This window comes from Pinus tabuliformis, chromosome 1_2 (assembly GCF_031772625.1).
Source record: "Pinus tabuliformis cultivar Carrire ecotype Pingquan chromosome 1_2, CPIR1, whole genome shotgun sequence".
NCBI lineage: Eukaryota > Viridiplantae > Streptophyta > Pinopsida > Pinales > Pinaceae > Pinus > Pinus tabuliformis.
Genome location: NC_142298.1, coordinates 35,459,583 through 35,486,464, shown reverse-complemented (window position 1 = coordinate 35,486,464; position 26,882 = coordinate 35,459,583). Strand labels below are relative to the sequence as shown.

The 26,882-nt window shown below is 38.2% G+C and overlaps 1 protein-coding gene across 1 annotated transcript in view; it reads right to left on the bottom strand.

Moving 5' to 3' along the window:
- Window positions 1-26,882, bottom strand: part of LOC149204281 (histone-lysine N-methyltransferase ASHH2-like) — a 276,549-nt gene that overhangs the window by 37,471 nt on the left and 212,196 nt on the right. The window contains exon 14 of the mRNA XM_089394677.1: window positions 21,265-21,310. Coding sequence (XP_089250803.1) covers window positions 21,265-21,310 — 46 coding nt within the window. The remainder of the gene's footprint in view (window positions 1-21,264; window positions 21,311-26,882) is intronic.

The following is a 26,882-nucleotide window of genomic DNA, read 5'->3' as shown; positions in this document are numbered from 1 at the left end:
CACGTTCGGCATGACACGACAGCTCATTTATTGAGGACAAACTACTATAAATACCTAGCTAGGGTATGAGAAAAGGTGGAGTACAGAACTCGGATCCTCTGAAATTTCGGATAAGTACAAGGGTACAGTGTTTTGGATAGACCATCCTCTATGATTTTTCGGATGGGTACCCCTGAAGAAAAGTCTCGGCATACTAGACAGTCTCAACATATCTATAATGATGAGGACCTCAGTGCAAGAACACTCTGTCTCGACATACTTCTAGATGCAATCATGATCTCGATATATTTGTGATAAGATCTCACAGTGACACACTCTATCTCTGCATACCTCTAGATAGAGTCATGATCTCAGCATAGATTCAATTATGATCTCAATATGGATATAGTCATGATCCTGATGGAGACATAGTTACAGGGTGAAGATTTCAGTGAAGGTATAGTAATGGTGCAGCAATAATGACCTCATTGTTATGATGAATATCTCAATGAAGGTGCAGTAATGATTACCTTGGTGAAGCAGCTATGACGATGATGATCTCGGTAATGACAAAGAAGAGGATTGGTGTCTTGGTCTTGGAGTGGCCTAATAGGTCAAGGGTCATGCTCTTGGTATTCGTCAATTAGAATCTCTATAAAAAGAAATTTGTGCAGGGTTTCCTCTCAAAAAGTGAGAGGTTTTGGCCCCTACAGAAAACCAACATCTCATGTTCTTGTCTCTTTTGTTTTGGTAACTATGAACTGAGAAGACACACTCTAATAATAACAAGTAAAGATTGTGCTAATAAGAAAAGTTAAAATACGTCACAAATAGTTATCATGGCGAGAAGAATCTTATTAACCTACATTGCCCTAGATTCTTCAACAACCTCCACAATTTTTAAGCTTTTGAACAAGCCTCCAAAGAGGATAATATTCAACCCTTGGGTTGGGCTTGGGGCTTGAACATGCACATTGGTTGGAAGCCATTGCTACAAAAAAAATAAAAAATAAAAACAAATCTCTAAAGAAAAAACGTTTTTCATATATTTGGAAGCATAAACCCTCGAAAAATAAGAGAAAGTGGGAAAAAACTAAGAAAATGAATGCTTCTAACCCAAATCAATTTTTTGTAGTTGAAGCTACCTCAGAATGCCAAAAAAGACGAGAACTATGGTTGTAGCTGAGCCAAAAACCAAGAATGTCGTAGCCGGAAACTCCGAACTCGAAATCTGCTTGTGAAATCTCTTTCTCTTGCAACTGAAATCTCCTTTGCTCACTGTTGAAAATGCCCTAGTTGAAACCACTATTATCTTGCTCTTTTCTCCTTGCTAAAATCGTCCATCTCCAAGTGAAACGATTTGCTCAATTTGTGTGATGAGGGAATGAAGCGAGAATCATTTTATAGCTTGTGAGAGCCATCTAGAAGCATCCAAAAGATATTTTATTCGCCCAATAAAATAATAAAACAAAAAAGCAGAAAAATCACAAATTAAAGGTGGAAACATAGTCGTACGACCTGCAAACGTGTTTCCAGCCGTATTGGACCACATTTCGCCCATGTGAAACGCACCGGTACGGCCTAAAACGCGTTTCTAGGTCATACCAAATGCATTTCCACGTTTCAATTTCGTTTCAGCCCAGAAATGCCCTTGGGACCAAACTTTCCACGTTTCAATATCATTTCAACCCAAAAATGCCATCGGGACCAGTGTTTCTTGCAACATAGAATGCATCTCATTCTTGAAAAAAATGATGTCATGAAAATGTGGAAGGAAAGGTTACTGAACCTCAGGATGATGAGAGAAAGGCCAAGCACATGAAGATGGAAACTAAGGCCAAGAGGATTCTTGTTGAATCCATCAAAGACCATTTAATTCCATTTGTTGCTGGGTTGAAACTTTAGGAAAAAAATATATGATGCCTTAGTAGAGTTGTATACAGTCAAGAACATTAGTCAGCAAATTACCTTGAGGAATCAACTTCGTGATATTCAGATGTCTAGATCAGATATTGTGGCTTCCTACTTCATGAGAATCTCTCATTTGATAGATCATCTCAAGGCCATTGGAGATTATATTGATGAACTAGAACTTGTGATTGTGACCCTTAATGGGTTTTCGAATTCATGGGATTCATTTGTATCAAGCACTTGTGGCAGAACAAAAAATTCCAAATTTTGATCAACTATGGGCTTCCCATACCGAAGATGAAGAGGACAAAGCTAGAGCCTTATGGGAAGAGCTGAACGTTTGTTGGATTTAATGAGACATCAAACGCTTACAAGATTCATGTTCCAAGGCAGCAGTAAGTTGAGGTCAACCAGGACAATAACGTTGATGAGGCTGCAGCCTACTAGAGATTTAAAGGATCTTACATGGATATGGATGATGAGGAGCAAGAGGCTCCCAAGCATGTGGGTTCATTAGGAAGACCCAAAAGGACCCATTGAGCTAGTGGACCCACTTAAGGTCGTTATTCCAGAATCCAAGGAGAGGTCAACATGGCTTCGAAGTACATTGAAAGATGCAATGGGGCATGCAACTCCCCATGGACCCTACAGAGAGAAAATGTCCTAAGAAGTACTCAAGATATGTGGCATTGATGAGTAACATCATTGATTATGAGCCATCCAACTATAAGGAGTCAGTAGGCCAACAAGTTTGGAAGGATGCCATGATGGAGGAATATCAATCCATCATGAAGAATGATGTGTGGTAAATCATGTCGAGATTTGAGAGGAAGTTAGTGGTGACTTCTAAGGAGAACTACAAGATCAAGCATGTGGTAGATGGCAACATAAGGAAGAAAAAAGCGAGATTCGTGACAAGAGGGTTCTTCAAGAAAGAGGGAGAGGACTTTGAAAAGACATTTGCTCCAGTCACCAAATACATTTCTATTAGAAGTATTATTTCTCTTTCTTCTATTATGGGTTGGAAATTGGATCAGATGGATGTAAAAACCACTTTCCACAATGGAGTGATTGAGGAACAAGTGTGCATAGACCTTAGGGCTTTGAGGTAATGAGAAGGAGTCTCATGTCTGCAAACTGGAGAAGGCTCAGTACAGACCCAAACAGTCACCTTGGGCTTGGTATTCTCAGATTGATGGATACCTAATGAGTCTTGGTTTCACCAAGAGTGATGTCGATCCTAATCTTTACTACAAGGTTGTTAAAGGTGAGCCTGCGATCTTGTTGTTACATGTTGATGACCTGTTTTTGACAGGAGCAGAAAATCTCATTGCTCAGTGAAAGAGGGAGTCGACTTCTGAGTTCGAGATAAAGGACCTAGGTTTGATGCATTACTCTTTGGTATTATAAGTGTGGCAGAAGTCGGGTGAGATCTTCCTTGCTCAAGTGAAGTATATTATTACGAATCCATGGCCTTTCCCATGATGACCAATCTATAGAAGCTGAGAGGCCCTGACTTGGATTTGGTGGTTCCCTCTATATATCGATAGTGATCGGATCCTTGATGTATTTGGTTAATATCAGATCTTATATTTACTTTACAGTGAACACTTTGAGCTAGTTCATGGTGGAACCTAGGCATGTACATTGGATTGCAGAAAAGCATGTGTTCAAATATTTGTGTGGTACAGTCAGTTATGTGTTGAGATATGTCTCAAATGTTGAAGTACAGTTGCAGTGATACAAAAATTCCAATTGCACAAGAAGTACCGAAAACAAGAGAGCACATCAAAATGTTGCTTCAATTTGGGTTCTACTATGGTATCATGAATGAGAAGGAAGCAGACATCTATCGCACTCAGCACTACAGAGGCCGAATATATTGCAACTAGTTTGGCAAGTTGTCAAGCAGTGTGGCTTCGGAAGTTGCTCGCAGGATTTTTGATCAAGTGTTGGAGACGACTATGACACATTGTGACACTCAAAGATGTGTCAACCTTATGAAAAATCCAGTTTTCCTTCACAGGTCGAAGCACACTGAGATCAAGTAACACTATATCTAAGACATGGTACAGAAGGGAGCAGTGAGGCTTCAATACATTTCTATGGACGAGTAGGTTGTTGTCATTCTCACAAAGCCTCTGTCACGAATGAAATTTGTATACTTCAGCGACAAGCTTGGAGTGCTTGAGAATGCCTCCCTCATTGAGAGGGAGTGTTGATATTGTGGCATTAGGGCAAACATTTTCCCTAGGTTAAGGGTATTGACTGTAATGTGGCTAGGGAGAATGGCCCAAATAGCATCAGAGCCTAGAGTGCTCCCCCAATCAGAAGGTTTTGACCATATTGCCAAAGGTTACTTGGCTGGGGGGTCGAGTGAGTGCCTCAAACCATCGGGCAAGTACTTTTACCATTCAAGTGTTATGTGACAACATGGGGGAATGGTAAATGGTCCTAGGGTTTCACCATTGGTCAGGGAAAACTGAACTAGTTCCAAGTGACGACCTGATTAGTTGGTGACCTAGGACTACTTTTGTTTTTACACCGATTAGGAGGTACCTAACCATATCGCCAAAGGGTGTTTGGTTAGTAGGTGACTAGATCTTTTGCATGATGTTGATGCAGGATGCTTTCCACATGGTTCTAGAATAGAACATCAAGTGACTAGATACATTAACATAGCAGGTTCATTCAATCTATTCTTGAGATGGAGAAATTTTTAGTAAAGTGGACATCCAAGGAAGTCAAGGTGAATACCTCCCTAGCTAACTGTTAAAATTGGCAACTAGGGCCAAACTCCATGTGGGTCATCTTATTAATGGAAGCTAATATTTTTCTTGGATCCCTCTCATCGAAAGGTGTAGGATTGATCTAAAGATCATCCGATTCCGATAAGTATTCATGGAGATATGAATTTATTTGTGTTATAGGACAATTCGTCAAGGTCGGCCACCAACCAAATAAACCCCACTTGTGCTCAATGTTTTAGTATAAATAGAGGTGGCCTTCAAGTCATTTCAACACACTTGGGATCTCTTCCTCTCTACGGTTTTAGTAGCAGGAGAGATCCTAAGGGATAACATTGCCCTAATCTAGAGGGCAAAAGCCAGAACTGTCGGAACTGCCGGGAACAGTCGGAACTGTCGGGAATAGACGAAACAACCGAGAACTGCCGGAACTGCCGGAACTGTCGGGAATAGCCGAAATAGCCGGAACTGCCAGAACTGTCGGGAATAGCCAGAATTGTCGGAACTGTCAGAACTGTCAGGAATAGTCGGAACTGCGAGGAACAGCTGGATCAGTCGAAACAGCCGGGAAAGCTTATGCAGAGGCCAAAAGCAGGAACTTTCGGGAACTACCAGAACTGTTGGAACTACCGAGAATAGCCAGAATTGTCAGAACTGTCGAAATTGCCAGGAACTGCCAAGAAAGCTGACGCAGAGAGCAGAAGTCGGAACTGCAAGGAACTGCCAGAACAGACGAGAAAGCTGACGCAGAGGGCAGGAGTCGAAATTGTCGGGAACAGCCGGAATTGTCGAAACTGTCGGGAACAGCCGGAATTGCCACAACTGTCGGAACTGTCGGGAACAGTCGGAACTGCCGAAATAGCCAAAGCATCTATCTCCGAAGGAGAGCAGCATGCAAGGGACAACTAACGAACATTGCGATAGTTGTATGGTACTTAGCAGCAAATACACCAAGCATGCAATGTTACAGCTAGCATGCAAGGGACAACTAGCATGCAAAGGACAGCAAGCATGCAAAGGACAACAAGCATGCTAGGGACAACAAGCAAGCTAGGGACAACAAGCAAGCAAGATGCAGCCAGCACATAGGTCAGTATGGCAACATGGTACAGCAATGGCACATAATGCAGTATAGTGACAAGTACAGTCATGATTAATGAAGCATGATGAGATGCAGCATAGTGATGATGGGTGCAGCACGGTGAGGTGCAGCATGATGACGAAATGCAGCACAACGATAGGTGGAGGAGTCACCTTGGAGAATCAGTTGAAGCAACATGTCTTCGACTGATCTCATGTATCATCTTCTTAGAGATGATCTATGCTCTTATCTAGATAAGTCAAAGTGTTGAAGGTTCATGAACCAAAGCAGATGTCTCATTAACTAAAGCAGATGTCTCATTAGGATGAGATTCAAGAAAAAGGATGACATGCAGGCAAGCTAAGATGAAGCAAGAAGGGCCACACGAAGGACAACCAAATGAAAAGAAACATTTGCAAGGCAAGGGTATTTAAGATCCTATAATGGAATCTTCAAAAGAAGTTTCATGAACCAAAGTAGATCTCTCATTAGGAATATGCAAGCAAGCTAAGATGAAGCAAGAAGGGCCACACCAAGGACAACCAAATGAAGCTAAGATGATCAAAAGAGAGTCAAGATGAGGTACGTATGCATCAAAGTTTAAGTCATGTTATCATTTTTATATTATTGAGTCATTGGAAAGGTTCTATAACATGATCAAGTATGGCAGAATCTCTTTCACCAATGACATGCTCGAAGGCATGTACTACAATTCAATGAAGGTCAACAGAAGAATATGCTCACATAAGGAGTATAAGATTGTTGACTACGAAGCAAGAAGAAATGCTCTCACAAGAAGCATAAGATGGTTGACCTATCTATCTGAGAAGAAGCAAATGTAGAAAGAGATTAAGCATGTGAAGAACACCATGATCACCGAAAATCACTATTTGACAAAATGCTTTGAAGATATCTCCCCAAAGAATGCAGGACAACTCTGACAAAGAAAGAAAGGACCCCTGACACCTATGAAAGCCTTGCAGATATGAAAGATGACGATAGTTGATTCTATTCTACAAAGATGTCGTGATGAAGCAGCCATCCAACAGAAGGAAAAACAATGTTGAAACAATATCAGCATGAAGTCATCATGGGCTACTAGGTTGAGGCATGTAAACAAGCAAGTACAACGAAGCATCCATGTGAAGAGTATTCTCAAGCATGGACAAGATGACAAAGGAGTAGCCAAGATGACAAGAAAACCTTATGAATGACAAGAAAGCCACTTTCCACAAAGGAAACAATGGCATGACAAACCAGGAAGGAAAGTGATCGATGGATGGTACCCTACCTAAAAGAACTTTGAACAAAGACATCATGACATCAAAGAAAGGAAGAAAATCAAGCAGCTGAAGGACACCCGAAGAAGAAGTTGTTGATGAGTGAAAGAGACCCTAGTTAAGAGGGAGATCTGACAGGTCCCTGATCAAGAGGGAGTCTTGGATCACCCCTGATTACAAAGGAGTGACAATTGTGTTTTCCATTTCATGGGTCATGCACTAGACCTTAACTAACAATCGTAAGTCTAGATAAAGGCCATGAATGGAAATCAAAACACAAGATAGACACAACATTCTTGTCTTCACTTGGGAAGAAAGAATGGGAGGATTAAGTAATCATCCGCCATCCGATACTCTTTGAGGATGTGTAAGGCACCCAAGACAAGAGTGGGCAAGAGGACCAATATCCTTTGAGGGATGGGAACCCAAGATAAGAATAGTCCTAGAAGGTCATACTCAAAGAACACCCGAGCGGGTATGTACCATAAGGTGTCTATAAATCATTGGTCTCGCCACCATTGTGGCTCATGATCTCACGAAGAGATGGAGTTGTTAGTCAATGCCTTGCACTATGACAATGTTGATGAATCTGATCTCTCTTATGCGAATTCTTCAAGATTGATAATAGCCAAACACCTTCGAATATTGTATGAATACCTCCCTAGTCAAGAGGGAGTGTTGAAGGAAATGTAACTAGGTTCAGTCTTCATAAATGTACTTTTGATATTTGTATCGATGTGGAAAAAGTCAAAGTCAAGATTAAATCGGCAAGGGTCCAAAAATTGAAAAAGTCGTTTAAGTTGGGAGTTTCTTGAAAAAGTCGGCAAAAAGTCGACAAAATTAAAAAAAAATATACAAAAATATTCATTTTTTAAAAAATCCCGACTTTTTCAATAAAATCCCGACTTTTTCAAAAAATTCCAGATTTTTTCAAAAAAAAAATAAAAAATCATTAAAGAAACTACCTCATTCACGATTTTTTGGAACAAGTCCCGATTTAATCCCGACTTTTTCAACTAGGAAAAAATCGGCAAAAAATCGTCCAATTTAATCGGCCAGTCAAAAAAATTGCATTTTGGGGATTTAATCCCGATTTTTTCTAGACTTTTTCCACACTGATTTTGTATTTATTCAAGAAAAAAAATATTATTTTTATAACATATATCAAGGAGTTTCTTGCTCATTGAAATAGGTCTAGCACTATTTAAAGTGCTATAGGTGAGTCAAATAGTCAAAAGAATTATGTTGAAGACCTTAAGGGCATGTTACACGATGTATAAATATCTATTAAAGTCAAAGGGAAAACCTCCAAGCAAACTCAAGTCTACTCCTATGCAATGGCACCATCAAGAAGCTACTTCAAGTATGCTACACCACCATGGAAACTACCTAAAGTCTGCTCAACAAATCAGCCTCCTAGTAGTCCTCAAGTTGGCCAACAAACAGTTGGCAAGTCGGCCTAAATGGAGGGATAGACCTCTATATATAGAGGTTATCCACTACTCTATAACATATTCAAGTAAGCTCTAAAATCAGTGAAGACAGAAGCTAAGATAAGGAAGCAAATGAAAGTCTAAAGGGTCTCGAAATGTGCAACGAAGTAAGAAGGACGGACAGCGAAGGTGAAGGACTATTTCTAGGGCTAGAAACAGTCACACATGCAAGGAAGAGGAGGAGAAATCTGCGGGTATGATAGCAGGGACAAGTAGTCCACAATCTTGTGTTTTTTGGGTTTGACACTAGGCTCACAAGGCCTCCCAAGACAAGCGAAGAAGCCCCTCTCTCCAGCGAAGGAAGAAAGACCCTAATTCACTAAATGGTACTCTCCACACGTGAAAAACTAGGGCAGTAGAACAACAGAACAGTCATACACTCAAGGAGGATCTCGGATGGTCAAAGTTGAAGTGTACTTGAGCAAGGGATAGAAGAGGAACACCTCATCAAGAAGACTCACTCAAGGAAGGTCTATCTCTAGACAAGAATCATAGTAAGAGAAAGAAGTGCCCGAAGAAGCAGGACGAAATGCCAGAGAACAAAGTGTCGGAAGAAGTGATGGGGAATAAGGTGTAGAAAGAAGGAAGGACTTGACTTGTGCTTGGAGGATACTCGTGTCAGGGGTCTAGGGTTTGGCATTGATCAATAGATGCTTCAATAAGAGAAATTCACTAAAGGGCTTTCCTCTCAAGAGAAGAGAGGTTTTGGCCCTGGCAGAGAGCCAATATCTTGTGTTCTTGTTCTTATGTTTTGGTAGCAGTTTGATGAAGTACACACATATGCACTAATAAGTAGAGGAAGAAGAATAAGCTAATAAGGAAAAGTAAAAATACTCCACAAATTGTTATCAAGTAACGAAGAATCACATTATACTACATTTGCCCAAGATTCTTCAACACCTATGAGTCAGGAGAACACTCTCAACGCGGCTTCCACTTGTTTCCACTGTATATAGATGCAAGACCTCTCACCCAAAGAGAAGGTAAGAAGGGCTCATAACAATGTGGATGACGTGAAGCCTAGCCTAAATGTTCAAGAAATGGAGCTGAAAAGAATGTCACTCCAAAGATGTTAGGATTGTGTAACCATTACTAAGATTGGCTTATGTTATCATTTCATGCTAAAAGACCAAACAGAAACTAGCATCCACAAGAGTAAGACACTACAACATATTCAATTGCCCTTTATAGATGAGATTAATTGTAAATACTTCCAATTAAGACATGAATGCCATTATTGCACAGGGAGGTGCTCTATAGGCCAGTATGGGGCAATGTTTTCACAGTGTTAGATACAATTAGATTAAAAAATTTTAAAAATTAAAACAACATATAATTAATTTTTAAAAATTAAAAATAAGAAAACAACAAAAACTTGTATTAAAAAATGAAAAATATTGAAATATGAGCAAGAGATATAGCTTGCAAAATAAAGAAACTTGTACTATACTTCAAAAGATGCTCAAATAAAACGTGACAATATCAAAGGACAATGAACATGGAAATTAAATCACAAGTAAAATAATAATGCAACTAAAAATAAAATGCTCACAATTAACAATATGCCAGATGAGAGAAAGTTAGATAGATGGACAAATGCAAAATTAAACTAAGTGTGATGCAAAATCTTGGTTAATTTTAGTTAAATGTCTATTCTAAGGTGAAATACTTCTCCTCAATTGTCAAAAAACAACCTACCCAGATCTTCTAACAACCCAAGTGCCTTCGTTCCTACAAGGGATTGCCCACAAGAGAACTACAAGGTCACCTGTTTTAACCGTTGAATAAGGGTCCAGCGCTTAGATTGAATAATGTGTTGGGAATCACGATTTCCGTTAGACCAAAACCCACAGCTGCTAGTCAAAGATCGCATCGCCAGAGATAAGGATCCACGATAGGCAATTAATCCTGGTCACAAAATACACGGAGAGCGTTGGTTTATCCAATGTCCAACAATCTCCCCCCCAACACGAGGTGGGTGTGTATCGAACTCGTGACCTACACTCTGATAGCACTTGTTGGGAATCACGATTGTCGTTAGACCAAAACCCGCAAGTGTTAGTCAACGATCGCTTCACCAAAGATAAGGATCCACGATAGGCGGTTAGCCCATGTCGCAAAACACACGGGGAGTGTTAGTTTATCCAACGTCCAACATATTGGAGAAGGTATTCCTAACTTTTTATTCAACCAAGCTTATGGTTGGAAGTAAACTTTAAAATGCAAGTATAAATATAAGATGATAATGTAAATGATAATGACAACATATAAGATTGTTTCAATGAGATACAGTTATGGCAAGATGCTTCAGTATAGGGAATGTTAAATCACTTATAACCAAGCTTATTGAATATCGCTTAGAACAAGGGATTATAAGATTCCAATAGTGAACCAATGAAGCACTTAAGATTTATTCAATGAAACAATGAAAATAGTTCAAATGCCTTTAGTTATAGGGCGTATGCTCTTTACTTATATGATATGACCATTGAAACAAGTGAGAATTAAATGATGCAAGCACAAGTAATTAATGGCAAATGAAATTACTAACAAAATAAAATGAGAATATGCAACTCAAAAGACTACATCTTACTTATCATATCATTGAAAGTATAATCTAATCAAATGAGAGCAACAAAAAAGGTTAGTATCCAAATCTAAGACTAGAACAAAGAGAAACTAACTAAGAAGATGAAAGCTCCTCCCTTTTAAATAAGGAGGGGGATACCATTGGATTGAATCCCAAGCTCCCTTCAAGCAAGAAGATCAGTTTTATTATAAACACTAAGAGGAAGAGGCCTTTTAGACAATGACAAGGGCTTGTTTAGTCTTGAGAAAGGCTACAAGAGATAACTCCTTACAACAAAAAGCTCACTCCTCAAACTACAATGGGATAGAAATCAATCCTCCTCAAACTTAACAAGGAAATTCCACCAAAAAAAATCGCTTCAAGACCTTAAGCGCATACGGCCTTCTCAAAATTTTCAATGAATATCCTCCAAATGCCTATGGTAAAAATGTTCACGACCTTACAAGGAAAAAGGTGTTAGAAAGTGTAAAGTAGCAGCTTATTAAACTTATTTTCTTTGACCTTGATACTTGCTTGTGAATCTTAGTTATCTTCTTTACGTTCCTTTAATTAGATCTTTTTATCAAACAATATCAAGAAGCAATAACAAAAAAAGAGGACCCTCCAAGGGAAAAACTAAAACTCTTCTCTTCTTAGAATTTTCTTCATATGAGATACAAAGACCCAATCCCTAAACCAAGTCCTTCTCCCAAAACCAAGTCCTTCTCCCAGTACCAAGTCAATCGTTTCTCAATCCCTTCTTGAATCTACACCAAATTGCTACATACTATAACTTCGACCTGCCATCTACACCACTGCTCCTCGGCCTGCAACTTTGGCCATGCAGCACTTGAAGAAACCCTAATTTGACCTCCTTCTGGGACCTTCCAAGAGTAAGACAGCACTTCCTAAGGTCAACAAGGTCTAGACAAAGTTTCCTTCATTCTAGCTACCAGTTTCTACACTTCATCCTTTTGCAACTTCGGCCTTTTCCTGCGACCCAAAATCCCTAGAATTTCGCATGTGTGAGAGAGATAGAGCCCAAAAACCCAGAAATTATGTCCTTCCTTATTCTTGACCTTCGCTCTCCCTCTTGCAACTACCCAGCTATAGATCGAACTCTTTCTTGTAGATCAAACTTGTGTGTGAGTGTGTCACCAAATGAAGTTGAATTGCTCTTTATATAACCTTCTCAAGGGGTCAAATTACCTCCTTTAGGCCGACTTGAGGATCCCATGGCAGACATGTACTCTTGGAGATTCTAGGACTTTCTATACGAAAAAATAATTCTTTTTACAATTACAAATTACCCGAAAGGGTCTTATGAACATGATGTTGACTCCTTTAAATCATGACAATAAATCCTAAGACCTAACAAACCTTAGAAGCACAAAGAACATGCTTTTACCTAAAATACCATCAATAATGAGCATGAAACCCATGCTTTAATAGTGATAATTTTTCTTTTCTTTTTCTTGTTTATTACATAAGATACATATTGAAATGAGTACAACAAGTATGAACAGTGATACCGCACTACCTCTCTAAGGTACATACCCCATCCGGATGTCCACAAGGTATGTCCTTTTAGGACTATTCTTATATTGGATCTCCATACCTAAGTCATCAAGAATATCAGTCCTATTCGACCACTCTTCTCTTGGATTCTTGTCCCATCCTCAAAGAGTGTCGGTCCTTTTCCTTTCTTGGATGTTGTATCCTCAACGAAACCATAAATGCTTATCCAATCCTTCATCATTCTCTCTTCATCACCCGAAGAGGAGAATGCACATGTGATGTTCATCATCACTCCCTCTCACCCAGAGAGTACATCCCTATTCTCTCTTAATCTTGAGAATAGAACCTTGCTCCTTATTCGCAAAGTCTCCTTTTGCTCCCTCTCAACCCAGAGGGGATTCCTTCCTTCCAATAATGGAAGCCAACATCACAAACCTTACTGCTTGTCTACATGAGAGTATTACCTACTTGATATTCATAACCACATGGCCCCCTCTTTCTTTTGCAACACTTGTTTTTCTTCTAAGGTATCATGGAGCCATTTCCACTCTTCCGTTCTTATGACAAGATCCAGGTCATCTTGCTCATCACTTTTTTCTTCTATCATGAAGGCATTGCATTGAACCATCCCGATCTTCAATATGATCATGAAAGTGATCTTCCTTGACCTTGAGGTTATCTTCTCATACAGCTACCCTTTCAATCCCAAGATGGACTTATCTTGACTTTACAGTTGCTAGGTACCAAACATTGAGCTCTCAACATTCTTCATCCATACAGTTGAACTTGCCCCAACTGTCATCATGTATTCCTGCAACATTCTTTTCCCGGTAGCCAAAAATAATATGTTAGCCAGATAACCAAACCATAAATGAAATAAACTTACCTCACCATGGTGACCTTCTCGTACCATCAACATCCTCATTGACCATCTCCACTTGATACTTCCTTCATGCATCAAAGTGCCCAAGGATCGAACTTGATTACCAAGTTACAACTTTTCTTCCAGAGATTATACTTGGATGTTTAATTATCGTCCTACATATTCTAGAGAAAGTCCTAATCTTCTATACATTCTTAAGTAAGTCACATTTTATTCTTTTCCAGCATCATTAGTACTTAAGCATATCTTTATAACCAACTTCATTTCATAAGATTCTTGCACATGTGAATCTTATCTAAAGTTTACTTTTCAACATACATTCCTATGCTTTCATCCAATCATCTAGGCATCCATATATCACAAAAAGTTTGCATCTTGACCCATTGCAACCCTTCATCCCTTTTGCTAGTCTGTTTCCACTTACATAATATTTTTGTCATGATCCTTTTTCCAAGGACTTTCCAAAATGATGGTCCTTCCCGGATCACAATGATCCATTTTAGCAAAATGACAACCTCTAACATAATGTTAGATAATAATTTGGATGAACAATATGCAAAATAGTTTAACATTATATCCTAGATGATCCAATCACTACTAAGCAACATAATAAATTCTAGAAATCCTACTACCATATGCTTCTATCCTATGATGCTTATGCAAAACATATTATCTAAAAAGTCAACATTTGTAAAAACCTAGAATTTAGTGATCACTGTTAGAGGGCAGATCACTGCAAGTTGTCCTTTTCCAACAATGAGCTTGGGCTGATGTGATCTGCTCCCTTGACCTCCTTTCTTTGTCCCTCAAGAATGAATCCTGAGCTCACCCAATTTTGTCTCTTCTAACAGTCCTCTTAGTCCTTCAAGAGGCAAGCCACTACATCCCTCCTAATGTTAGCTTTTGTAGCATTGGAGTTTCCCCATAACCTAGAAACTGTTTCTGGATATTACACCTAGAAATGGCTCAATTAAATTAATTAGTCATCATTTAATTTTTGCTAGTCTAACTTAGGAAAAGGGGTTAATAGAGAAACGTGTGAATTATCTAGAAACTCACATGGATCAACTTAGACAGAATCTCAACCATTGATTAAGTTTTAATCATGGTCGTTGAGGTCTCAACTAGATATTATAAGAAGAAGTCGACGGGTAGATGAAGAACACACTTTAGGGAACACTTGAAAGTGAGAAGCACTTGAGACTCTGAGCCCAGTTGCAGATAGTCAATGATCTAGACAGATTGATTCTCCAACGCAAGTGATTCAATCACATGCACAAAGAACTCCATCAACATCCTCCCATGGCAATGGATATGGAGGCACAGGAACAAACCATATCTGATTTCCTTGACGAAGGGTGTAGGAATGATGTGGATTCAAAAATTTACCGGTTTCTCTATGCATGTGTGATACCATTCAATGTTCTTCGCTCACCTTATAGGCATGAAAGGGTTTGTTCCATAAATGATGCCCCCAAAGGATACAAGAGCCCTGGGTATAACAAGGCTAGAAACGGGGGACTTGATCATGAAAAAGAAAAAATAGCATATTCCTTGAGTAAAATGACAAGTTTTTGGGATGAGCATGGGGTGTCCATTGTATGTGATGGATGGACAAATGTAAAATGCAAGCAATTGATAAGTGTTCTTGTTGTATCTGTTAATGGTGCAACCTTCCATTCAGAATACTCATAAAAGTTCAAGACAGCCATCAACATTGCAGAACCATTACTTGAAACAATTGAACGTATTGGGCCATACAATGTCATCCAAGTCGTCACTTATAATGTTGCTAATTATAAGGCAAAGGAAGCAATTATTGAGGATAGATACCCCAACATATATTGGTCTGGGTGTTTCGTTCACACAATGAACCTTTTGGTGCATGATATTATTAAGAACAAAAACCATCAATACAAATGGATTGGTGATTTTCACAAGAGAGGCAAAAAAATGATAAAATTTATTAATACCCATGGGCTTTCGTGCAGTCACTCAAGATTGGAGTTGTTGAAGATTGTGAAGACAACATTTGATAGCTATTACCTCACATTCAGGCACCTTTTGAAGGTAAGAGAGTCATTGCATAGCATGGCATCAAGTCAACACTAGCAAGTATTAAAGGACATGGCTCCAAATGCAATTGAAAAGCAAGGTTTTGAACAGGGGCAGGCCGCTCTTGATGGTCTGTTATGGGCACATGTGAGGGAAGTTTTGAAATTCACCAATCCCATTTATAGCATGCTTCCTTTTGCAGATGCAGATAAACCAATGATTGGGGATGTGTATGAGCAGATGGATAGCATGTTGGGGAAAATAAAAGATATTGATAAGGAAAATGATCCCATTTTGTATACAACGATTCACAATTGTGTGTGCACGATGGAATAAAATTTATGTTCCACTACATGCCTTGGCGTATATCCTTATGCCAAAATACTACTCTCCATCTTGGTTGGGCCAACCTACACCTAGGAGTGGGTTAGGATCAAACCCCAAACATATCCATAGGTATCTAAAGGATATATGGAAGCATTAGACAAGTTGGTCCCTAACAAGGAGTGTGCTAATTTGCGTCTTGAATTAGGCAAATACTTCAGTTGCACTGGTTCATTTGGTTCTTTGCATGCAATGGAAGATATGGATAGGTTTGATGCTCTCACATGGTGGGAAGCATATGGAGGCATAGGACTTTTGCTAAAATTGGCCAAAAAAAGTTCTCTCACGAGTTGTAAATACTTCTTCTGCAAAGAGGTGTTGTAACACCTACAGCATCATCCATAATGTGAGAAGAAACAGACTTAATGAAAATCGAGCAAAAAGCTTTGTTTATGTGCACTACAACTTGAGGTTGTTGAGTCATTATTGTGATTGGGCTTATGAGGATCCAACATATAAAATTTCGAACAACAACCCAGAGGACAATAATGTGGTGGCACTATACATGTAGAAGAATTGGAAGAAGAACTTTTGAGAGATGATGATGAAGAAACAACAGCCATGCCACCCCCAACATCCAGTAGCAATGCCAGTGCTCGAGTTCCAACTATTCTTCCTTTGTTGTCGTCACGCCATTTACATCCTCAGATGGAGGGCATGTGTCGTCTGGTTCTGATCGCGCGACTATACAGAAGGGGATTCCTAGAAGACCACCTTGACCTGCTCAGAAATTAGACATTTCTCGTGGCAAGAGGCCCAGGCATTAGCAATAGATAATAGATTTACTTGTATTTTCTAGTTTCTAGTAGTTTTTATAATTGTCGACTCTTTCATATTTATTATGATATTTTTTGTAAACAATATATGACAATTGGCAATTATAACTCATTGGTAATGAATTATGAATACGATGCTTCATGAAAGTTGAAAGTTGTTTCATTTCATTTCATTTTATAACATTTCATTTCATGTTAGATATTCTTTGTTGTCATGGTTACACTTAGCTTACAAATACAACTTTGGTGATCAATGATGATAAATGTTATATGTTGAATTATGAAAGCTTGAAACTTTAAGATTGATGAATCATGAGACTTAATATGTGGTATGTTACTAACTTGTGGACATGGTTGAGGAATATTATAACCTCTAGATGACTAATGTTATATGGTTCAATCTATGTTTTTATGCTTTTTATATCTAATTCATCATTTTAAATGCTTTTGTTGACAAACATGCATCAAAAATATATATATATATCCGCTCCCGATTCGCTACTCAACCGAGAGCCTCTGCTCCCGATTCGCTACTCAACCTAGAGCTTCTGAAAATGTCGCTCCCTGCTCCCATTCCCTGTTTTTGCTCTCGCTCCCAAGTAACCTTGCGTGCGAGATTTCCCAGCACAGTTGCACAGATCTTCAAAAGCATAATCGGTCTGCACAGAGGTTGGCAGCCAATTTTCAGAGGTCAAGGTTTGCTTGTCGAGGAAGAGAACCTTCAAATATTTTTTATTAGATCTTGCTAATTGGATAGCCAATTAGGCTTCCAAAGATAGTACTCAAAATTCACTGTTGCATAATAAAATAAACCCTCAGTTGTTGCACCGGATTTCCCACATTGGATTTTTCCAAGGACGTTTGTCCAAAACCAACCATGTTAATTTTATGTGCTAGCATTTCTCAGTTCATATTTTTGCTTCCGCAGTTAATTTTCAAGGTGAAAAAATTGTAGTGTGATTAATTCGGTATTAGTCAGAAAATTAATAAATTGCTAATCAGCGAGGAGAATTAATTCCAGTTGTTGTGTTTCAAGGGAATTTTCACACCTAAGTCATGTTCTTTTGGCTGCTCCATCCATCTGCCTCATCTGAACTCCTTCCTGCATTGTTATTCCTGCATTGCTTGTTGTTCTTGCATTGCCCATCTTCAGTCCTTGACTGAAGTAGGGTTGCATATCAACTGCCCTCTGTTCTGCAACAGCTCCTCTATTGCACAGATCTAGGAATCTCATTCTTCACAACAACTTCATCTTCAGATCTACCCATTCTACAGTCGATGCTTCACTAATCTAGGGCACACAAGACTGCTCTCTCCTAGGGCTTGTAGATCTACCCTCTAACAGTGATTTGGATGTCTCCTCATCACTGTACTTGCACTCCATAATGTTGTTTCTCTTGACCCGAAACAGCTCCATGGATTTGTCCTCTTCTAGGGCTTCTTCTCACTATCAAACACTTCCAGATCTACCCAGATCTAGGGCTCTCATTTTGCTGCTTTAGATCATGAAAAAGCCCCATCTGGATCTCTACAACTAGCCCTTTTATCTTTGATTCATTCCAGTGTTGCAGGGGAGCACCCCCCCCCCCACTCGATCTCGCTCCCAATCCACGGTCCAGGCGGGAGAGACTCCCTACCTTTTCAGGAGCATTTTCGGGAGCGTTTTGCCTTTTTTGCAATTTTTTTTTGTGGTAATGTTTTTTGAAAGAAACAAATCATTTTTGAATGGGGCAACTTAATGATCAAGTCTAGGCCACTTAAATTTTTAACATTACCATGAAATGACTCAGGATGTTTGAGAGTGGTTCCGACCTCATTGGATTTCATATGGAGAAAGTAGAATTTTAGATTTCATTCAAAATCCAGCAGACTTATCAGTTTTTCAAGATTTCAGGGTTGGGGGATTACAATGTTTCCATTGAATTTTGTCATGTATTAGGATATGGAACTCATATTTAGTCAAGAGCACCAATCCCTCTATGTACCTTGATGTTAGTGACATTGGTTGTCGAACTCCTCTATCATGACCCTCCTAAAAATGTACGCATCATTCAAACAAAATCTTGACTTGACATGTTATGCTTTTTTTATCTTATGTTAATGCTTAGAGGGTGATATTAATGACAAAGATCCCTATACAGATACAAAAGTAATGACAAAGATACCTCTGGATATTAATGCTTAGAGGGTGATATTAATGACAAAGATCCTAATTTTCCAACAAGACTAAAAAATTAGACATTTCTCGTGGTGGCAAGAGGCCTGATATTAATGACAAAGATCTTGATTTTCCAACAAGACTAAAAAATTAGACATTTCTCGTGGTGGCAAGGGGCCCAAGCATAAGAAATAAATAATAGATTTACTTCTCTTTTCTAGTTTCTAGTAGCTTTTATAACTATTGACTCTTTCATATTTATTATGATATTTTTTTAAACAATATATGACATTTTAAGTTTGAACATAGTTTTGATAACTCTTATGCACATGCAATCTTTCACCCATGATACATATTACAGACAAACAAGTATACATACAGGACAAGAACTTCAAAGAGGTGTTTCAATGGCTACAAGGCCAATTTCATGTAAAAGGTGATACTAAGGCTAACTATTATCTCCAAGATGGGTCACTCTATAAGCTCAACAAGTTATGTGTTCCTAAAGGTGAAAGATTGTAGCTTAACAAAGAGGCTCACACCTCCAAAGTTGTAAGGAATTTTGTTGTTCAAATGATAGTTTCCAACTTATAGAGGTATGTCTATTGGCCTAAAATGCAAGAAGATGTAGCCTAGTACACTAAAGGATAAATACTTGGTTCTACTAGCAACCCCAATAATACAAAGCATGATTTATAGAATCCCACATCTCTACCTACTAGACCCTAGGAGAACATCTCAACTGATTTCACAAGTGGTCTCTCAAGAGAAAGGAAGTTACGCGACTAGCTCTTTGCGGTAGTTGACAGGTTTAGTAAGATGTCCATTATCATGTCTTGTGAAAAGGCCATCAATGGACAAGATGCAACAAACACGTTCTTTGAAAAGGTCTAGGTGCACTTTGGGATACCCAAGAGGGTGACAAAGTTCAGATGTATCTGAACATAAAAATGCTACAAGCTCCTAGTCAGAAGACCAAGGTTGTGTAGTATAGTACTTTTTAAGTATTGGAAAAGGTGTGTAATAATGATAATTCATATAGACTCAATCTACCCCCATATATGTGCATTTAACCAAAAGTGAATGTGGAAAATCTAATATTCTATGAGCCTTCCATGTTGGACCAAGAATTCAACAAGAAAAACTTGCCCACCATAAAGGACTTAGCACCAAAAGGATAGGGCAACATTAGTAGAAAATAAAGTTTAGTAGAAATTGAGGAATACTAGACGTGCAGCATGAACTCTAGCAAGTTGGGTTGAAGAACAACTTCCACGCAAGAAAAATAGCTCTCCAACGAGAAGGTAGATCAAAAGCTATTATCGGAGAAAGTGTGTACACTACTTCAGGAGAAAGTTTCTTAGACTTTCATGCATACCAATGACCTACTTATGGCCTAGGGATTAGTACGCACCCAACCTTGAGTTGATTTTTCACGTCAAATTTCATGCAATTGAACTCAATTCAGTGCCAAAACAAGTTTTGTTATTCTAGGAGATTGCATGTCTTTGAGAGAGAAGCACACAACTTGAGGAGAAAGCTTCCTAGACACTTGTGGGCATCACCTTCCTATTTTAGACTAGATGATGACTATGCCAAATCTAGGAGTGGACATGTAATGTGCATGTAGTTGACTTTCAATTTACCATTAGTTTGGTTCCCTTTAACTTCACTTTAGTGGAGTTGGACTTTGGTTTATACTTTCTATTCTAGGATAGGGTTCATCAAATGAGGTTGCTTCATCCTTGCTTGACCTGCACTTCAATCTATATTTGGACTAAGAATATGCACCCAAATTGTGGGTGAGATTTGACCTTACGACTTGCATGTTTGATGACTTGTGACTCCAAGCTTTTAAACTTGGATATTGTTGAACAATAGAAATGCATACAAGATATGCACTTACATATAAAACAAACCCTAGCTAACTATGGCATGGACTTAAACAACAAACTAACTTTATTTAGCTTACTCAACCAACATACATCAGATCTGTGCACTAGAACAAACGACTAAAGAAAAAGGTCAATAAGCATTGAACTAATTAGGTTGTTACAAAAGCCCAAACAAATGAAGGGCATGGTATTTGATCACAAGCATGCTAACCTCGCTCAAAAAATGATAGAGAAAGAAATAATTCCATATTTATCTCAATCTATAACAATTTCAATGACAGGTGCAAAAGATTGATCTTTAACACTACTACCAAATGGAATATTGATTTTTAACACTACTAACAAGGAAAGAAGTATTAATTGCCAAGCATAAGACAATAATAAAAGGAGGAAGCAAAAATTAAAGATTAAAAAAAGATATGATCATGCTATCTTTCACAAACATTGAAACATGAATAATAAAATACAAGTTTAGAATTCATTTTTTTCTTTTAAAGTGCTCAAAAGATAAATAAATAAATACATGTATATATACCTGTGAATCAGCATGCCCTGTCAAAGAACATACAAATGCCTTGAGGCTGCAAAACGATAAAATAAAAGTAAGTTATAACACAACCCATTTTTTGAGAGGAACGACTATAAAAAATATTTATCTAACAAATAATAACAAAATAGGTACACATATGTTTTAAGGGAAATCTACACAGTCTTGCACATTACCATATCAAATATTGTTGATATTAGTGACATGTAATAATACAGAGGAAATGTAATATAAGACAAAAACTTATAATAAAAATAAAATCCACTTGAGACAAACTTGTCACAAATAACAGACTAGTGAAATGAATTTTTCATTTAGCAAATAATATCAAAAGTGATAGCCCAGTTGTTGGGAAAAACAATGAGAAGGGGTGGGGTGAATTAGTATTTAAAAATCATTAAACTTTTCAATTTCATATCCAGATTTATGTACGCGACTTTACTAAAGGGAACTCGCGTATGTACGCAACTGTTATACAAACAACTAGCATATATCCAATAAACTTACCTTTCAGTTAATTCATCATCTATTTACCTTGAGCCAGTGTATCAGTAACTCATTAAACATTAATTAAGCAGTAACCATGTGGAGTAAGAACAAAATAAACCAGCACACATGCACATCAACACACATGAACACCAAGATTTTTTAGGTGGAAACCCAATGTGGAAAAAAACCATCATTGTTTTCGTCTCTGTCTTCTTTTTGTTATAAAGAAAAACTTCTTACAATCTTGTACTGGCGCAGACTCATACCAGCACATAGAAACCCACCTGCAGAAAGCTACAAGCTTCTCTCACTCTCCAGCACCCACTGGAAGGGAGCTCCAACACCCTGATCTTGTTTAACGGCACCCATCAGAAGGGAGCTCCAACCCCCTGATTTGATTTACCAACTACCACTGCAAGGAAGCTTCGACTTCCTCACTAAAGGCTCCAACCCTCAACACTTCAGTGGACCAAGATTCATAAATTTTCATACTGGATCCACCTGATCCACAACATCACAACTGTAGGCCATGTTTCATCAAATTTTCAGACTGGACCCACTATCATCATTTAAGCCCAAAACCAAATATCAAAACTGAAAATTGATCACTATAACTCAACCATTGAACCAACCAATCACTAAACCAACTGAATCAACCAATCACAGAATCAAATGAAACCCAAATCAATCAACTTTTCCTCAAACAATCAAAGCAGTTCGATCATTGTAACCGAAGTACTAATACTAAATCCAAATACTGCATAAAGTTATTGATTCAACTGAAAGCCCTAATCAATAAACTATCAGAATATATATGCTACTTTACTGTAGCAAACCCACGTGTATATACGACCTCCTTGAAGCATACTCGCATACAGATCTCAATACATTGAACCCTGAAATTGAACCACTGTCACCATGAAATAAATACTGAACCATACACAAATCCACTGCATCATTATGAAATAATCACAAAACCATCACTAATCTTCAATCACAAACAGTTAGTAGCTTCATCATTCTTCAATCAATCAATCCTCAATTAAAACATCACTATTAAGCCCAAATCATCAAGTAAAACTTCATTGACAGACAGTGGAAACACATCAAGATTGATTAAACTGATAAGACATTTTTTCAGGGAAAACCTAGCTTATATACACGCTTTTCTCAAAACATTTATGCGTGTATACACACTTCTCCAGAATCAAACCCGTGTATAGATCTAAATATATACGCGACCTCCCTGTGTTAAACTCACGTGTGTACGCGCCTTTCAGGCTATCAAACCCGTGTACAGATCTGCAATTACTGGCACAAACTTTCGCAGCATCACAAAACTTCAAACATACCCAAATCTCAACATACACATAAAAATCACACATCAAGACAATATCATCACTGATAAAATCAACCCATAATCAAAACTATCATTTCAAATCTATTGGATCTGATCCATCATCAAATTCTCGAGTGCATACTTAGTTTTAGATCAAGCAAATCATTAACAGCCCATTACATGCACATTTGCTTCAGATCTAACTATTCATAAAATATTCATCACTTGCACACCACAAACACTTTGATGTTCATCTCCTCAAATAGCTTAGCCCTTATACAATACCACAAGTCAAAACCATACTAGTACCAATGGTATTCTTGGATGGGATCAAATATTCGTTGTTGGGCTCAATACCATAGGTCAATACCATGGTAAAGATCCTTGGTATTTGGAATACCATGGTGCGGAATATGTACACGCCTTTTCTTCTTCATACTTGCGTGTGTACGCGGATTTTCTTTACAAAACCTGTGTATACTCTACTTTGCTTCACCAAACCTGAGTGTGTACACGACTTTGCTTCATAGAACCTACGTATACTCGACTTTGCTTCACCAAACCTGCATATACTTCTTCAAACTTCATCTTTAGCATTCTTTTGTCTATGAACTGATAATCCTTTTCTACCACATGTAAACACATCCTGTTGACATCTTCATCAAGTAGGTTGCCATCAAAAGACAACACATCAAGTAGGTTTCCATCAAGGACAACACATTAGTCATAATGCCAACAATCTCCCCCTTTGGACTTGATGGCAACCACTTTGGTGTTTGGTCACCACAACCTGCAAATACCTATAAGACACATCAAGCTAATCACCAAGATTTTCAAATACCAAGTTACTCTCCCCCTTTGACATCAAGGGCAAAGGGCTGACCAATGTTGAATGAAGGCTACTCTCTTGAGCATTGTTGAATTGCTAAATATGAACACCAAATACTGACCATGCTCCCCCTGAGCACATGCTGAAATTTCTAAGGGATGTACAATGAAGTACATGACTCTATGACTCAACTGAATATGACTTTTCCTATCACCAAGGACCCAAACTTACATCAATCACCCAATCACAGTGGTTGACTTCATTATCAAGTCAACCACCCAAGCACAGTGGGGTTACAAATTACATCATATGCCCCAAAAAACTTGACCACAATAGCCATACATCACTGAATTTTACAATGATTACATCATAGATCTTTACATGACCTTTACATCAAATGACAGATATGACATTTATAAAAAAGACCAAAGACCTCTATAGTGAGGTAATAAGACCAACATAGTCTTCATCAACCATCGTATGCTATGTAGGATCTGCACCATGTTGAAGAAATTGTAACTAGGTTTGGTCTTCATAATGACACGATCTTTGTAAATGATGTAATAAAAGAGAATAAATTATTTTTGTATACCTTGCTACATGGGTTTCATGAGCAAGAAGTGTCATTAGGTCAAAGACTTCTTGATTTCTTTAGGATTTATTGATATGTCAAAGAGTCATGTCATGTATAAAGAAGCTCCTCATGAGCCTATGTAAATGTATACAAGTCTACAAAAGTGTGTAGCAGCCCTCCAAAGACCAAGATCAATCCTCCATTAGCAAGCACAAGAAGTCTGCAAGCAAAATGTTAAGAAGGTCATCATGTCGGCTTCAAAAATGAATTAAATATATATTTAAATATCATGTCGGCTCAATATAAGGACATGTCGGTTCACTTGACAAGTCGGCTCATTTTTTAGGACAAACCACTATAAATAGGTGGCTAAGGTATCAACAAATGAGAGGCATATAACTCGCATTCTCTTCTCTGAAATTTCGGTTGGATATGAGGTGCAGGAAGGAGATCTCGGTTGGGTACAGGATCTCGAAAGACCTCATCAATTTCAGTGATGATCACAATGATAGTCCTCTCCTCCTCAGTGGTGCTCATTTTAGTGAAAGGGATCATAATCATTGTTTTCCTGTGGCAAAGATGATCTCCAGAATCCTACAGTGTTACTAACAATCTCGGCATGATTGTGACAAGCAAAATCTCGCAGTATATCACAGTGAGAAAATTTGGATCTGTCTTCTAGCAACCTCAGCATACTAATCCAAGTGGTATCTTTGTTGCAATCTCAGCATAATAAGAAGCAGTGACTAGGGTTACAAGAAGTAACAAGCGTTACATCCTCGGCATAATTATCATGGTCTTGAAAATCCTACAGCTTCAATATAGAGGATCACGATGATCCCACAGTAAGCACATATACCCTCTCGGCATACTCTCAATCACACTTGTAATGATATTGACATTCCAGATAGACGCATTGTATGATGACTCATATCTCAGTCATATACTTTATGCTTACTGTAATCACAACCGTAATATATTCGGGATAAGGAGGGATCTCTGTGATACGTTCTCATACACAGTCCTGATCTTGGCATAGATGTAATCATGGTCTCAATGTTGCAGCAATAGTGATCTCAATGAAAATACATCAATGATGATCTCGGTGAAGGAGCAGCAAGGATGATCTCAGCAAAGGTGTAGCAGTAGTGTGATGACATCAGTATAGAAGCAGTGATGATGTTGATCTCAGCAGTGACAGAGAAAGGGATTGATGTCTTTGTCTTGGAGTGGCAGGATGGGTCAAGGGTCATGGTGTTGGTATTCGTCAATTGGAATTTCTATAAGGAGAATTTTGTGCGGGTTTTCCTCTCCAAGAGGGAGAACTTTTGGCCCTGGCAGAATGCCAAAAATCTTGTGTTCTTGTCTCTTTGTTTTTGATAGCAGTTTGATGAAGTAAACACACCCACTAATAATGACAAGAAGACCAAGCTAAGATAAAATTGTAAAAACACTTCACAAATTGTTATCATGCTAAGAAGAATCACCTTGATTCTAAATGCCCTAGATTCTTCAACACACCATAAGTATCTGTCAACAGCAACCTGCACCTTTTCATCATCAATTTGCAAGATAAGACAATGTAGTTTTAATATCATCAACCTGTGACCAAGTATGCAGCATCAATATGTAGGGATCAACTATCAACTCATCCTCTTGAACTCATCAAGGTCAACTTGCTCTTTCCCTTCGTAGGAAGAACCTCAATCCACGTTCATCAAGGGCATAATCAACATATGTGAGAACTGATCACATCATCATAAAGTAGCAATATGTGACTAAGTATGCCATGTCTCCTACAGTAACCTTTAGAAGATGTCTTTCATGAAACCTGAAGTAACACCATTTTCTTCATGCAAGAAGAACTATCACATCAACACCACTTCATCAAGAACTATTTCACCAATACGCAACTCAGGTACACATCATTATCAACTACTCATCCCATTATCATCCATGATAGCAACATTATCATCAAATAATCATAGCATGACATAACACGATCTACATGTTCTTTCCACAACTGATAAGAATCAACCATAATTAGCAACTCATGCATCATCATTTAAGAACTGCAGAAACATAAGCAACATCACCATTGATAAGCATCATTATGTACCAAGGAATTCTAAAGTAAACATAATGCCAACAATGCATTATTATAAGCATAGCAAATGCTCCCCCTGAACCTATGCCAATTGTTCATTGTCAGATATGATCATATCATCTCATATATCAGTAATAACATCAAAGTATCTTCATCAATCAGTTATCCATCGAGGCATCAACTTATAAAAAGACAAAACTACTTCTACATAGCATCAACAGATCGTAACCATCAACCATCAAGAAAAAAAAAGCTAAATAATAATTGA